Source organism: Cricetulus griseus, chromosome 6 (genome assembly GCF_003668045.3).
Source record: "Cricetulus griseus strain 17A/GY chromosome 6, alternate assembly CriGri-PICRH-1.0, whole genome shotgun sequence".
Taxonomy (NCBI): domain Eukaryota; kingdom Metazoa; phylum Chordata; class Mammalia; order Rodentia; family Cricetidae; genus Cricetulus; species Cricetulus griseus.
In genome coordinates, this window is record NC_048599.1 from 775,046 (window position 1) to 790,936 (window position 15,891).

Consider the following 15,891-nt stretch of genomic DNA (forward strand, 5'->3'; position numbering starts at 1 on the left):
TATCTCAGGGCCTGGAGCCCCCCCCCCCCAAACTGCTTATCCTATGTCTCCCCAGTCCCATCTGGTTGATGGCCAATCCCAGTGGGCAGTTCCAGGCCCCTCTGAACACTGGTGCTCATGCTGGCTGAATACTCCTAGGGTCTCTGTCTTCTCTCAGAGCGGAAGGAAAGTTATGCTTGGCTCCCTATTGCAGTTCCCGTGAGTGTCAAGAAACAGAACACAGCATAGCAGTGCAGGAGAGAAGGGTGGGGATGGACATTCCCAGGCCACAATTTCTGCTCGTGGTTGAATGGTCATTGACCCATGATGGCTTAGCCTGGAGGAGGCTAGCTTTGTGTAGGGGGCATGTCTGAGGGAGACCTCCATTGTTCTCTTGTTGTTATTCTTCCCAGGCTGAGGCTTGAGGCTAGGATCCTGTGAAGTGCCTACATCATGGAGGGAGAGACTAGGGGGGCATCCATTACCCCTCCTAAGAATAGAAGGTAGGAAGTGTTAGAGCCCTGCCAGCCATCTCTAGAGCCCCCGTGTCCCTCCTCATCTCTAAAGTGGACGTGAGTGTGGGATGTGTTGGGCCTGGTATGTGCTGGTCAGAACGGTTGCCAGTCACTCAGGTGCTTACAGATGGATGAGGTTACAAGTGTCTAGGCAGTTGTCTTGGGCCTGGAGACATGGCTAGGCTAGGTATACTCTCCGTGGAGGCTTCCTGCCTGGGGAGGAGCTTGGTCACACAGCCTGAGCTCCTTCCTGTTTCTGAGCTTCCAAGAGCAGCGTGGGCGCTACTCTTCCTGCGTGTCCCTTGCAGCCTCCCCTGCACCAGCCTTTCTGGAGGGGCCCATCTGCTCTGTCTGTTCTGAAAACTTAAAAAACAAACCGTGGAGCGGAGGAGCCATGGTGGGCACTTCCTGGAAGCTGCTGGGGTATCATGGCTCCAGAGTGGCTTTCCTCGGTACAATGGATGATATTCAACCCGCTGGCTGTGCCAGAGTGTTCTGAGGAACTAGGTTTATGTTCCCCCAAGATTAGTGACTGGCTTTGTATATCCAGGTCATCATGGCCACATTCATAAATGCCCCTGCCTCTAGAATCTTCTGAGAGGGCTTGGTCAACTGGTACCTTGGCCTCAGTTGTTTCTCTTTAAATTTATTTATTTACTTATTATTTGGTGTGTGTGTGTGTGTGTGTGTGTGTGTGTGTGTGTGTGTGTGTGTGTGTGTTTGCATGCAGGCATGCACATATGTGCCAAATTGATTTCTCCTTCTATTATGCGGGTCTGATTGAACTCAGGCCATCCGGTTTAGTGGCAGACTCCTTTTCCTGCTGAGCTATCTCATTGGCTCAGCCTCAGGGTTTTTGGTTGTTTTTTTTATGGGAAAAAAACCTGCATACATTTATTTTTCACTTTCTATTGTTTGAGAATTTCATACATGCATATAATATATTTTTAAATCTACCCTTCTCTCCTCCTCTCCAATTACTCCCTTATCCACCCACCACCATTTTTCTCTCCTAACTTCATGTGCTCTTTTTTAAAAACCACAATGAGTCCACTTAGTGTTACTGGTATGCAAATGAGTGTCAAGCCATGGACTAGGGATAGGTAGCCTCTTGGGGGCAGGATCCTTGAAGAAAATCGAGTCTCCCTCATCCAGCATCTATAATTTGCCAATAGCTCTTCAGCCAGAGGTGGGACTTCATGGACCCCTCATCCTCCCATTCTGGCTTGATCTTGTATGGGTCTTGTGCATGAAGTCAAGAAACCACTAAAGGGCCCCAGGGAGGTTTCAAGGAGGGAGGCCAGAATACAGATGATATGAAGGAGGCGGGGGGGGGCGACGACGACGACACTGGTACAGGAAGGGTTAAGTGAGAGTCGATACGAAGATTCTTCAGTGGTTTAACATAAAGCAATATGTTGTAGCACAGGGGTGGGGGGTGAGGGGGGCTAGATTTTCTGGACTAAGTGTGGATACTCTGTTTTTGAGGTCTGCCCCTGTTGGTCTGTCCCTGAAACTGAATTCCATTTTGCCCAGGTCCAGCACATGTCCACCCTGTCTACCAAACCTTTCTTCTGTCAAAACACCCTCCCTGCTTCCCTCCTAGTCAATCCATCTCCTTACTCAGCAGGGCCTGGCCCCAGGGACTGCTCTTTGGGAAAGCCTCCTCTGGGCTCCTGCCTTGCCTTGTAGGCTAAGCTACTTGCTCCTGGTGTACTTTCTGCTACCTTGGGTGTTTCTTATGTGTTTTCATCACCACTCAAGCCTCCAGGGTCCTTATCAGAGCACAGGGATCCCCATTCTCCTTTCCACTTCTTCCCTGCTGACCAAGTTGGGAGTAGATGCCCCAGGCAGTCAAAATCAGTGCTAGAAGGCATACGAGATGTCTGTACTTTCTTTTATTTATTTTTTTCAGGGCTTAGTTAATTGAATAAATTGGCTAATGAACAAAGGAAATTAATTGCAGTTTTGAAATGTGACCGTGGCTTTGTGTTATTCTGATTGTGCCAGCAGCCTGCCACTGCCGCCAGTGCCTCTGTTCAGGAGCTCAGAAGCTTGGGCATCAGTGCTGGGTGTTCTCAGAAGCCACAACCTGGGGTCTATGCCCAGGAAGATGGTCAGGGACTGTGTATCTCTTTAGGACCAGTGTTGTTGGAGCTTTAGCTAAGGCCGAGACTGAGACTCTTGGTGACAGATGCTCACTGAATGCTGCTGGCTATCTGTTGCTGTGGCCTGATTCAAGCTGGAATGCACAGTGTGGACCCTGCAGCATCCTCAGCTCTTGTTGGGGGAAAGCTGGTGTCTTGACTTCTGACTGGTGATTGGAGTGATAGGGTATACTGTCTCTCACACAAGCTGGTCTCCGCTTGGTCTCTTGGAGTTCCCTTTCAATTTTTGAACTCTGTATTTTGTGTATCTTCCTTAGCCAGTTTCCTGTGTCTTTCTGAGAGTACCACCCCAACCCTCACCATCCACTTAGGCTGGATATACTACTGCTGCACAGGCCATGGCATGGTATATTCACTGGCATGCATGGATTTTCCTGGTACCTGCTAGCTGGCGTTTTGAGAGTAGGGCAACTAGGTCCTGGGTGGGTGTTGGTGAAGTTAGTGTTGGGTGGTGAAGACATTTACTGGTAGCACCTGGCCACACACCCTTCCCATGGCAGCCCTAGAGCATCATCAGGGCATTTCCCTGTGACCACTAAGTCAGCTGGGGTTCCCAAGCACCTGGCTGGGTCCTCTTGACCTTTCCTTACCTGTGAAAGTCAGTTGTATTTATCAGTGTGATTGTGCCAGTGTGCCGTATTGGCCAGGCACATATCTTGGTGTGCTGTGTTTTCAGGTGGGATGGACACTTTAGCCAGCAACCAGAGCAGAGGTGACCCTCTACAGTGTTTAGGTACTTGGAATCATGGGGGTGGAGATGGGAGTGGCCTCAGGGCCCTGCGTGGTACCAGGAGCCTGCTGAATGGGGGATGAGATAGTAAGCACGTATGAGTAAGACCTGTAGCAGGTCACTGGGCTCAGGTGGCCAGGTGGGAAACTACTGATAGCACAGGATGGGCATGAATTGATCATTGTTATGTGCCAGGCTCCATCAATGAACTGCTTGAATTTATGTCACTTTCCTGATGGGCCAGTTATGCTTTGGGAATGTGGGACCTTGAGGGTCTGAAACTGCCAGGCTGGTGGTCCTAGGCTTTTCACCCAGACATCGGAGACCTGTGTACTGTGTGCTGTTTCCTCTCAGCGTGTGGAACCCAGCTTTGGGGGTTCAGGATTCTCCTGCCTCTACCTCCTGAGTGCTGGGATGATAGATACCCATGGCCATGCCTGGCTTATGTTCTGCTGGCCGCTAAACCTAGGGACTTGTGTATGTTAGGCAAGAACTCTGCCAACCCAAGCAGGATCCCTAGCTCCTTGTTTTCTGGCTTATGTCTCATTCATTGTGGCTCGTCTGAAGGGGAGGGGCTAGGTAGAAACTGACCACAGCACCATTATGGTGAGTGGTGAGCTTGGAGTAAGACCTACCCTGACCCTCAGACACTTACAGCCTAGAGAAGTCAGAGGTCTTTAATCTACAGGAGCAGAAACCAAATGCGGCATCTTTAGTCACGGGCTTTGTCATCTGCCATTCCAGAGGTCCTGGCAGGGCTAGATGCAAGTGCTCAGCTGTGTGCCTTTTCTCTTCTTCACCTGCCTGTTGCTGGGTTTCTCTGGGACTTAACTTACAGACTGATTTCCTAGGCTAAAGCCATCTTCCAGGTGGAAGGGAACACCTGCATCCTGGTGGTCAGGGCAAACAACCTGGGCTGAGACTTCTGGCATTGGCTGGCCAGGCTTTTACCCATGAGCACCCCTGAACCCTGGACTAGAAAGGACAGTTAGGTGGTAGAGTATGTCTGTGTTGTACAGGAGAGATGGCAGGTACATGATCCCCACATTGACAACAGTAACTTGCCGCACGTGGGAATCAAGATTTGCTTGACCCAGTACAGGTTAAAAGGTTTATTAACACTTACACAAGAGGCAGGTGGCTGCCACAGGTCCCAGATCCAAAGATCCTCCCAGGCTATCTTCCATGACCCCGCCAGCAACAAGAGAGCATTTGACCTCTTGGCCCAGCCTAAATCCTCCCCTCCCAAATGGGCGTGGTCAGTGCCACAGGTGCATAGTTAGATCCCTGGCTACAGTAACTCAATGTCAAGTGGATCCCCAAGGAGGCATGTGACAAGGGGTATTTCTGTAGGAAGGACTCTGCAGGTGGTCATGGAAGGCAGGGAAGCGAACTGTGAGGAGGTGAGAATGAAATCTTGTTCAGAGTGACTTTGTTAACCTGGACCAAACCTTCTAGAATATAGAGAGTCTGATGCTGGGTGGGGCATATTGTCAGCATATTTAAGCACAATAGAATGGGGGGGGGAGTTTCCTGATGTAATACAATACAATCTCTGGTGCACAAGGAAGTATAATGACATTGGAGCTCAACTCAGGGTACATGTCTTTTCTTCCAGGAAGATGGACTCTAGAGACAGACTACCTGTATTAGCTTAAGGGCCTAAGGAAGGACCTGGTGTTGTCTCAGTCATGCAGGCATTGGGCTGTTAGCCACCTCTGGTCCTGGTTGTAGAACTTGATGCGACCTGGCTCAATAGATAATGCAGATCACCAGGCTGTTAATCACCTCCAACTCCTAGATTTCTGGATGGAAGACCAGGTTTTAAGTCCATTCCTTGGACTTACTCTGTGTGCTTAACATTTCTGGTTTTCCTGGAGATCTGTGGGTGCAAGGACCTTTGTGCTGTGTTCCCAACCTGTCTGGGCTGGGGGGGGGTGTCCATGTCCTCATGGACAGCACCCTGGGCCTGCAATAGAGGATATCAAAGAATGGCCAGAGGGAAGTGGTGAACTAACAGGTGGGGACAGTGGCCAGCTCCACACATGAGGCTGAGAGGGAGATTTATGTGGAAAGAGCCTGACCCCCTTGGACTCATCTGCTATTAAGGGTGGGGACCATGGTGACAGGAGGACTCCAAGACCCAACAGGAGCATGGTACCTCTGTCATCATAGTCATCGTCATTATTATCATTGCATGCTGGTCATGTGAATGGATGCCTGGCTTTTGAAGATAGCAGGGGGCTGCTGGCAGGTGGAAACAGGCAAAAGAAACTCTTTGAGCAAGAGATCTGTGGTTTGGATGGATGTGAAGTTCTTCTTGGTGCCTTGTGGTCAAGCATGTTTCATGCACAGGACCCAATGACTACATGTTGGATGTGCCTGTTTTGTGTGGCAGGTTGTTATCTGCACAGCTGCAGTTAAATCACAGAGGCAGACTCTAGGGCTAGTAAGATGGCTCAGCAGGTAAAGACGTTTGCTACCAAGCCTCGGGACCTGAGTTTCATCCCCTTGTCCTTTGGGGTAGGGTAAGGGAGACTGTATACAGCTTGTCAGAGGGTGCACATAGAAAATGTTAATCCTACTTGAGCTGCTCGAGAGGTGGGCTACACACACACACACACACACACACACACACACACACACACACGCACACACACACACACGCACACACACACACACACACACGCACACACACGCACGCACGCACGCACGCACGCACGCACACACACCATTTGTGTTGGAGTTTGCATTTTCTGTTTAAAAATTTTTATTATAGTTCTCTCTCTCTCTCTCTCCCTCCCCACCATGCACAGTGCATGTGTGGAGATCAGAAGACAATTTGTGGGAGTTGGTTTTCTCTTTCTAACTTGTGGGTCCAGGGGATGAAACTCAGGTCCCGAGGCTTGGTAGCAAACGTCTTTACCTGCTGAGCCATCTTACTAGCCCTAGAGTCTGCCTCTGTGATTTAACTGCAGCTGTTCCAGTCTCCCAGGATGAGATGTGGGTGTGGTGGTCCTCAGCAGGCAGTGTTCTTGCTATGCTGCTGCCTATCATGTGTTTACATTGTGTGGTAGGCCCTTGTCAAAGGCCACAAGCTGGGTTTCTGTGGTAGGCTGCTACTTGTCCTTGTCCTTTGGGGTAGGGTAAGGGAGACTGTATACAGCTTGTCAGAGGGTGCACATAGATATGAGTGAGGCAGAGAATTTTGCTAGGAGAATTTTGGTAGGTCAGGTAATAAAGGAGAGAGGAATAATTATTATAGCAGAAAGTTTAGGCTGATGAGCAGCGCCATTGCAACTTAAGGAGGGAGAAATGGAGAAACCATGGCAGCTGGGGCAAGGCTAGAAAGATGATTTGAGGAGTTCTTGTTCAGCACCAGATCTAGTCAGAAGAGAAGTTTTCTGCCTCTGAACGTAGGGAGGAAGCGTTGCATTCCATGAGAAAGTATGCATGCCTGCCGTCTGTGGGACAGGTGGTGGGGAGTTGGTTCTTTTTATTGCTTTTGCACTAGCTGAGGCTGTCGGGGCCAAAACCAGATAGACGTGGGTCAGGAGGGGTCTGGTCAGCAATCAGTGTGATTATGGAGTCTTGGAAACGGGGTGTGTACTATGTTCTCCCTGCTGTTCTCTGAGGCCCTCCAATGACTTTAGTTGCAAGTGTGCCAGCTAGTAGTCACCGGCTGCTAGCCTGTGGTGTGATGACAACTGCTGGCCCACTGATGACTGCATGCCTCTCACCTCCTGCAGGTTTCTCCTGGTCTTCTCTTGCCTTGTGCTTTCTGTATTCTCCACCATCAAGGAGTACGAGAAGAGCTCAGAGGGGGCCCTCTACATCTTGGTAAGCCCCACATTTGGGCAGGGAGGGAGGGAGGGAGGAAGGGAGGGAAGGAGGGAAGGAGGGGGGGAGGGAGGGAGAGAGGGAGGGGGGGAGGGAGGAGGGGGAGGGAGGAGGCCTGGAGACTGGGAAAGAGCCCTGGTTAATCGGGTGGTGAGACCTCTGCAGTAGTCTGCCTCCCAACCCCTTGACCCCTCTGGTTCTGTCCCTAACCCTGATTGTTTGAGTGAGCCAGACCTTCTGTATCCAGGATCTCCTTCAGAGTAGAAAGCTTTCTTGCATCCACAGCCACCATTGCTCTTGGCATTGTGGAATAGACCTCAAGCCCCTTCCCAGCCTCCCAGTCCCTAGCAGAAGCAACATTACTTCAAGCAGCTCTCACCATTTCTCCTTTCCACCCTGCTGTCTGGATTCTAAGTACACAGGTGCCCCCACTGGAAGTGTGTGGTGCTCCCCAAAGGGTGTGGGTGAAGGGGTGGGAGGCCATGATGCTCACTCACATAAACCCTGTGATAGGGCAGGGGTGGGCGTCATGGAAACAGTACTGTAATTTCTCTGTTGCTATTGGTAACAGAGGTGGCCCTTCAAGGAGAATGATCCCACTAGAATGCTCTTCCACCCACTTTGCCCCACTGCCCCGGGGCTGCCTGAATTCTAGAGGAGCCTGCTCTCCCTTTGCTGTGGCTGGGAACTCTTTCAGTTTGCTAGTGTGCCCACCCACCACACTAACACCAGAGCCTGCCACTCCAGCTCAAACAGGGCAGATATAGCTCAGAAGGGAGGCAGGAAGGACGGTTCCTTTGACAGCTTAAGGCCAGGACTTGCTGATAGCAGCGAGTCCCTGGGAGATCATCTGTATCTAGAAGGGATTCAGTCCTGGCTGACAGGACCTGGGGGCCCTGTGGGCTAAGCCTGCAGCTCTCATTTCTAGCTTCTGAGCCATGGGAGTTTATCCAGCCCTGTCCTGAGACTGTATATGTAGTATACAGGCAGCCCTCCTAAGGCCTGGCAGTGTCTTCATCTGTGTTCCTCCTACCTCCCAGGAAATCGTGACCATCGTGGTGTTTGGCGTTGAGTACTTTGTGAGGATCTGGGCTGCAGGCTGCTGCTGCCGGTATCGAGGCTGGAGGGGAAGGCTCAAGTTTGCCAGGAAACCGTTCTGTGTGATTGGTGAGGTCTGGTCGACATGGCCAACAGAGTTGGGTCTGGGGCAGAAATTGCTTCTGAGTGACTTGGAGTTGGTGCCCATGGCTGACAGGGCCTAGATGTTGGGAGGGACAAAGTGCTGGGTAGTCTGCCTTGGACACCATGGGTAGGCAGCAGGGTGGGCACTGGAAACCACCCTTCCCAGGGCCCTACATGACCTTGCATGTCTATGGGACCTTTGGGGCCCAGGGGAGGAGACCCTGTGAGCTGTGCCTGTCTCCCACAGACATCATGGTGCTGATTGCTTCCATTGCTGTGCTGGCTGCTGGCTCCCAGGGAAATGTCTTTGCCACTTCTGCACTTCGGAGCCTGCGGTTCCTGCAAATCTTGCGGATGATCCGTATGGACCGGAGGGGCGGCACCTGGAAGCTCCTGGGATCAGTGGTGTATGCTCACAGTAAGGTGAGCCCTGGCCCAGCCTGGGGCCTGCTGGTCACCCTGGCTCCGAAGTCCTGCCCGGGGTTCTCTAAGCTGGATGTAGCCAGGAAGCTGTTTCTGTTCCCAGTCTGAGCAACCCTCCCTGTAGCTGGCAGCCCCTGTAGCTGAGCATTTCCTGGTTCTGAGGGCCCGGATCGATACTCTGCCTGAATTACTGGCCGAGGGGTTGTTTAAGCTTGGCTTGTGGTGGCTGCTGACCAGGGTACTCATGGATGGCTGTGGGTACACGGTCTGTGTTGAAGGAGTCCTCAGTGGCCAAGACCTGGTTTCTGCCAGGTGGTACTATGGGGCCTCTGTGCACACAATGGGCTCATTGAGTCAAATGCTCTCTACCCTGCCTGGGCCCGCTTTTTTGTGACCATGTCAGCACTGGGCCCTGGAGAAGTTGAGCTGCCTGAGGCCTGGTCTCTCTCCCTCCCTGCATTGCACCCTCAGTGTTAGGAACTGAATATATATCCCACAGCCCCTCTAGGGGATATCTTCACAGTATCTAAACAGTGCTGGGACTACAACTCCTGGCTTGGGGTATGTGTTCCCCAGCCACGGGCAGGATGTTTACTGGGCTGTCCTGCTCCCAGGTCTAAAATAGTCAGTTGAAAGGCTTGTGCTGTATAGCCAGCAGTCACCCTTGGTTATGCAGGACAAGCCCTGTTGCCAACCCTGACCAGTGTCTACTCTAGTTGTACCTTGTTGGCACCATGAGGGGATCCCATCTCCAAAACCCTTTAGATGCATAGTTCAGGGTAGGGCTCCCATGCTTGACACTGTCCAGGTTGACCTGAGCGGGAGCAGGACAATGATATACGGTCTCCTGCCTTTGCAGGAGTTGGTGACTGCCTGGTACATTGGCTTCCTCTGCCTCATCCTGGCCTCATTTCTGGTGTACTTGGCAGAGAAGGGTGAGAATGACCACTTTGACACATATGCAGATGCACTGTGGTGGGGCCTGGTAAGTCCTGGTCACTGATCACTTCCTCGTCCACACACTCTTGGTACAGCTGTCCTGAGAATATACCCTGCCCCTTGGGACCTGAGGAGAGACCTAACCGCCTTTAGGCTAACCTGGGTGGGCATGTCTCTTGGTGGCCACCTGGTGGCTGGCTGTAGACATGATGGCATATGGAGATGACAGCTGAGGTTTGTGTGGTTATTGGGTTGGTAGATGTGACAGGGGGACAGACTGGGTTCCTTTCTTTCCAGCACCTTCCTGCAACCTCCACTTGGCACTGGATTTTGGAGGAGGAAGATTGGGGTGGAAGACTTTTGGGGTTTTGAGAGTAGTGACCAGTATAGAGCCATCCCAGGGCCCCCCAGCTCAAGAGTATGAATGACCCTCACAACTTTGGAGCAGTTGAAGGGTGGAGGCAGCATTGTTGTCATGGCCTTCCATTGCCAAGGCTAATTGCCACCATTCCAGGTCACTTACTTTTCTGAACTCCTATCTCTCTAGTCAGTCCTGCCTTTCATTGTGTGGGACAAGGGAGAGTACAAAGGGAAGATGGCTCCGTGGGTAAAGTGCTTGTTATTAAAGCATGGGAATTCCCTAGCACCCATGTAGAAGCTTGGCATCACACACGTACCACACCACACACCACACACACACCACACACACACACACTACACACACATACCACAAACACACACACACATACCACACAGACCACACAGACCACAAACACACACACACACACACACACACACACACACACACACATTCGTGCACATATACACATACCACACACACACACACATACACACACCACACACACCACACATACTACACATGCACACACATACACACATAGTCACACTACACATACCACACACACACACACACACACACACACATACCACACACACATACCACAAACACACACACACATATCACACACACCACACACCACACACACATACACATACCACACACACACACACACACACATACCACACACACCACACAGACCACACACACACCACACACACACATATACACATTCGTGCACATACACACATACCACACACACACACACATACACACACACACCACACATACTACACACGCACACACACACACATATGCACACTACACATACCACACACACACACAAACCACACACACACACATACCACACACACCACACACCACACACCACACACACACAATACCACAAACACACACATACATGCACACACACACACACACACACACACACACACACACACACACACACACAGAGCGAAGGGAAACCACAGGCCCTGACTCTCTGGGACTTTCCTAGGTGGTCTGCAACCTGCTGACAGTGGCCCTGAGTCCTCCACCACTTGCTGCTGCCCAAATACTAGAATCTTCCCTGGCCTTTGTGCCTGAGGCTCCTTCCTCATGCTTGACTCTGCCTGGGATACTCCAGAAGTCCTCTGTCATTGCCCCTTTTCAGAAGGGCCTGTTAGACACCACTGGACATCTGCTTGGAGTGGGGATGGATGTCAGGCTTCCTAGGTCCCTGTTTTCTGAGCACTACACTAGTCCTGAGACACACCCTAATTAGACGGAAATGAGTTTCTTCTAGCCCTTCCTCCCACAATGTTCTGGAATCCTTGGGGGCTCAGGGCAGAGGCTGTCGTTAACTGAAAAGCCATGAGGTAGTGACCTGGACAGGTGCTGTGCTTGCAGTCACTGGGAGAGGATCAGACAACTTCTCCTGGGGTGAAGCCACAGGCAGTTCATTAATGATCTTACTAATGTAATGGCCACAGGCCTGGAATCCTGTTGGGAGTGAAGGGAGTTTAAGGCTGGGAGGTAAGTGGCAGTGGAGAGTATGTGATAGACACAGCAGGAGCAGCTGGGCTGTCTGACTGTGTGCCCAGGCTCTGCCGAGGGAGTCAGCTGGCACCCAGGGGACCTGAGCTATAAACCAGCTGGCCCCAGGGTCCTGGAGATTGATATGGCCCATTCTCTTCAGAATTTTCTTGGGTCTAGGCCTTCCTTCTCTTTCAGAACTGAAGCAAACATTTTATCATTATTATTTCAAAGTAAATCCTTGTATTTTAAAATGTCTACTGGTTCCTAAAATGCAACCCTCTCACTACTGCCCTTTTGTCTGCTTAGCTGCCTCCTACCTGTCACCACTGGCCTCCTCCCGTCCTGGGCCATGCCCTCTCCTAGTCTGTCCCCCATCATCCCTGAACCCTGCTCTCCTTGGCCGTTGCTGACTCCTTACCCTCTATGGACCCTGGCACCCTGTACCTCCTTGCCCCTGACTTGGTGGGTACGCACCAGTTCGCTGGTGCTCCTACTTCTGAGCACAGAGCAGGGGCTAGATATGTCAGCAGTTCACCTGGATGGAAACTGCTGTCTTTGCTTGGTGCCGGTGTGTACTGTGTAGTCCACCTATCCCAAGTGTTAACCAGGGGAGCCTTGGGAATGAAAAGAGATTGAGGTTTTATGGAATGAAGGATAAAGGACAGCTGATGCTGACCCTAGCCTTGCTTTGCCCTAGTATGGGTGACAAAACAAGGGTGGCCCTGCTGTCTGTCCACCCCAAGTCTGAGTGGCCATCAGTGTCTAGATGCCCCCAAATATGCAGGCAAACTACTTGGGTGAGCTTCCCATGACTGAGCAGGGACATTGGCCTGGGATTGTTGTAGGCCTCTGGTAGGTCATTGTCAGCCTGTCCAAGTGACCAGAGCCCCCTGCTCCTCAGATCACCCTGACGACCATTGGCTACGGGGACAAGTACCCTCAGACCTGGAATGGGAGGCTGTTGGCAGCAACGTTTACCCTCATTGGTGTCTCGTTCTTCGCTCTTCCTGCAGTGAGTCCTACACCCCTTCCTGCCCTGGGGATGTTAGGGTGTGTCTCAGAGGCTCCCTGTAAAGACTTGACCACAGGCCACCTGTGAACTCTGAGGATCTTAGACAGGAGCAGGTCCCTGTGGAGTTCACAGTCCCTAGAGAGGGCCCAGACCTGACCAGAGTGAGGCTTTCCTGTTTTAGATGCCTGTAACCTCAGTAGACAGACTTCTAGTGTCTTCAGACTGGGCCTTTTGACATATCTCTGTTGACTTCTATGTCTCTCCCGTCTGAATGACCCTAGGCAGTGGGGTCCTCATTCACCCTACACAGAATGGGATGGGTGTGCCCACTGCTGTACTAGGGCTGGCAGAGGGCAGCTGCCCTATGGACAGGGTAGGTTAGGAGGGTGCCTGTTTGGGATCAGAAGGCACTGCCTTCTGCCGGTTAGAGATTTCTAGCCTGGTCTCTAGGTGATGAACTACTGGGGAATTCCAAAGATGTAGGAAGGTGGCACCTGTGAAACACATGCATTGTAGGCAAAGGTGACAAGGAGCATGGTCCCAGGATGTGGTCTGACCTCGGTGACTTGCAGGGCATTTTGGGATCTGGCTTTGCTCTGAAAGTCCAAGAGCAGCATCGGCAAAAACACTTTGAGAAGCGACGGAATCCTGCAGCAGGTCTGATCCAGGTGAGTCTTAGTCCCTACTAGGGACCAACTCCTGTTCTGATCCCACCTTATCTAGAAGGGAACCCACCAAGATCTTGGCATTGACAATGGCTGTACCAGGCCTTTCCATGTCTATGGATAGGCCATGGAACATGTTTGGAGGACGGCATTGTGTTTGTCATGAGAACAGTTCTGACACCTGAGGCCATACCCCATGACTCATGATAGAGATGCTGGGTGGTCCTGTCCCCAGTGGGCACTTGGCTCAGGCCATACTGTCTCAGTGACCATCCAGGTCACTTCCAGTGCCCTGGGATGTAGATGTCTCATCACATCTGTTCTGCAGCTGTGAGACTCACATCTTATTGAGGTTGATAATCTGGCAGCAAGAATTTCTGAGCCATGTCTGGGTTACTTCAATCTAGCTGTTCAACCTGTGAACACTGTGCCTTCCTTTCCCAAGCTTATCTAGCTGGTCTAACCATTTAGGGGCAGGTGGGATGTGGAGGCCACCTGAACATGCATGCAAGAAGACAGAGATTCCTGCTGGACCCAAGCGCTGGCCAGTATTTCCTGCCAGTTGAATGTGGTTCTATATCTGTCTTTCTCTTTAAAAGATGTGGCCATCACAGTCTCAACCTTGGGTCCAGCCTCCTTTTGTGTATGTATTACATAGCTTTCACCACAAAACACATGGCTACTGTTTTGTAACTACAAAAAACAAAGAAGAAAAGAATTCCTGTTTGAAAAACAAAAATGACTGCATGTCCATGGGGTCAAAAGGTTTAAGAGTGGACAGCAAAAATTGAATATCACCCCCATATACTCCTCCTAAAGGCCATTCAACAACAGCCTGTGAATTTTCCAAAAGTCAGAAGTGCCACCAAAGAGCAATAGCATCTGCTGTCCCTGCTTCACTCACATGTGACAGAGGATACCTGTGGGTGAAGTGTCCTTTATCAGGACAGAACAGTCTCTCTGCCTTGTCTGCACAGTTTTCTCCACTGTAGACTTCAAGATGGTTCCTAGAGCTTCAAGACATCTCCAACACATTAATGATGCATGGTCATAGGGTAAAGGCACTGTGGCAGAATAGCTGATCAAAGGTTCTTCCTCTGAGCAAAGCTGACCTTTCTGCATTTTGGGGGTCCAAAGATTTGGTTAGCAGTGACCCCAGTGGCCCTGATGTAGGGGTAAGGGTAGAAGGATTGATTTTTCAAGAGGCTTATCACCTGGGTTTGATTCTGGCTCCCAAGAAGAAAAACTCTTGGAGGGGGGGTCTCAGGAGGTACCAGGGCCTCCTGTGCCCCTGAAGCATCTCTATTATGTAGAAGTCAGCCTGGCCAACCTGGACCCCATGTAGTTCTTGAAGTTACTGAAATATCAATGGAGACCAAAGTAAGTCATCTCATGTTCATGAACTAGAATATTTAACCTCCTTAAAATGTTCTTCCCAAACTTTGATATGCAGGCTCAGTGCACTTCTCATAAGTCCAATGCCCTCTATGCCCTTTTGCAAAAACCGAAAAGCTAATGCTAAGGTGTCTGTGGAATACAATGGCCTACTGCGCTGGAGCAGGAGAACACAGTAGGGGGACTCGCAAGTTCAGATTTTAAATTTTCTACAAAGATGCAATGATCAAAATACTGTAGTTCTCACATGAGGACAAGTGTGCCAGCAGGATAGTGCGTGTATGAGTTAGACCATTTGTAGACTGATTACAGATGAGAACTGTTTCCATACATGGTCGGGACAGCTTGGGACCTGTTTGTTACTGTTGTTGTTTGCTTGTTTTATTGCAGAGGCTGGCCTCAAACTCATGTGACCCTCTTGGTTCAGCCTCCTCAGTTCTGAATAATAGGCATATGTTATCACGCCCTATTTGAAGCTTTTATTTATTTATTTGTTTGTTTGTTTGTTTATTTTTAATGATGTTTGGCCAGGCTTTGTGGCGCTTACTTGTAATCCCAGAACTCTGGAGGCTGAGGTGAGAAGATCTTGAGTTTGAGGCTAGGTTGGGATATGCAGTGAGACCTTGCCTTAAATAAAAGAGTTAAAACGATTAAACTCTTTAGAAGTAAGCAAGATTTATTGTTTTTATCTTCTATATATGACACCAAAAAGCACAAGTAACAAAAGTAAAATTAGAGAACATTAAAATTTAAAACTTGTGCCTCAAAGGACATTCAAGAGCGAAAAGACAACCCATAGAATGGTGGTGGGGGGAGCTTGGCAATAAATTCAAATCCAGAATATATAAAGAACCCTAAAAACTCAATCACAGAAAGACAAACAACCCAGAGGGTTCGGGAACAAGGGACTCAAATAGACATTTTTCCAAGAAGAAAGACAACCGGACACAAGCATCTGAAAAGATGTTATGTTGTTAAGAGGAATAGAGATCAAATCATGAGAAGCCACTTCACACACACTGCAATGGTTAAAATGGAAAATAAGTGTGGCACTTGGTGGCATTGGCCCTTCGCACACCACTGAGGGGGTTGCATGGGGCAGCAACCACTCAGAAAACAATAATCAGAGCTGGGTTCACTGGTGGA

The 15,891-nt window shown here is 50.3% G+C and overlaps 1 protein-coding gene across 10 annotated transcripts in view; it reads left to right on the top strand.

Moving 5' to 3' along the window:
• The window catches only part of Kcnq2 (potassium voltage-gated channel subfamily Q member 2), a 61,204-nt gene that overhangs the window by 14,823 nt on the left and 30,490 nt on the right, over nucleotides 1-15,891 (top strand). For all 10 annotated transcript variants that reach the window (XM_035446598.1, XM_035446597.1, XM_035446600.1 and 7 more), the window contains exons 2-7: nucleotides 7,142-7,232; nucleotides 8,273-8,399; nucleotides 8,662-8,837; nucleotides 9,697-9,822; nucleotides 12,575-12,685; nucleotides 13,258-13,353. In XM_035446598.1, coding sequence (XP_035302489.1) covers nucleotides 7,142-7,232; nucleotides 8,273-8,399; nucleotides 8,662-8,837; nucleotides 9,697-9,822; nucleotides 12,575-12,685; nucleotides 13,258-13,353 — 727 coding nt within the window. The remainder of the gene's footprint in view (nucleotides 1-7,141; nucleotides 7,233-8,272; nucleotides 8,400-8,661; nucleotides 8,838-9,696; nucleotides 9,823-12,574; nucleotides 12,686-13,257; nucleotides 13,354-15,891) is intronic.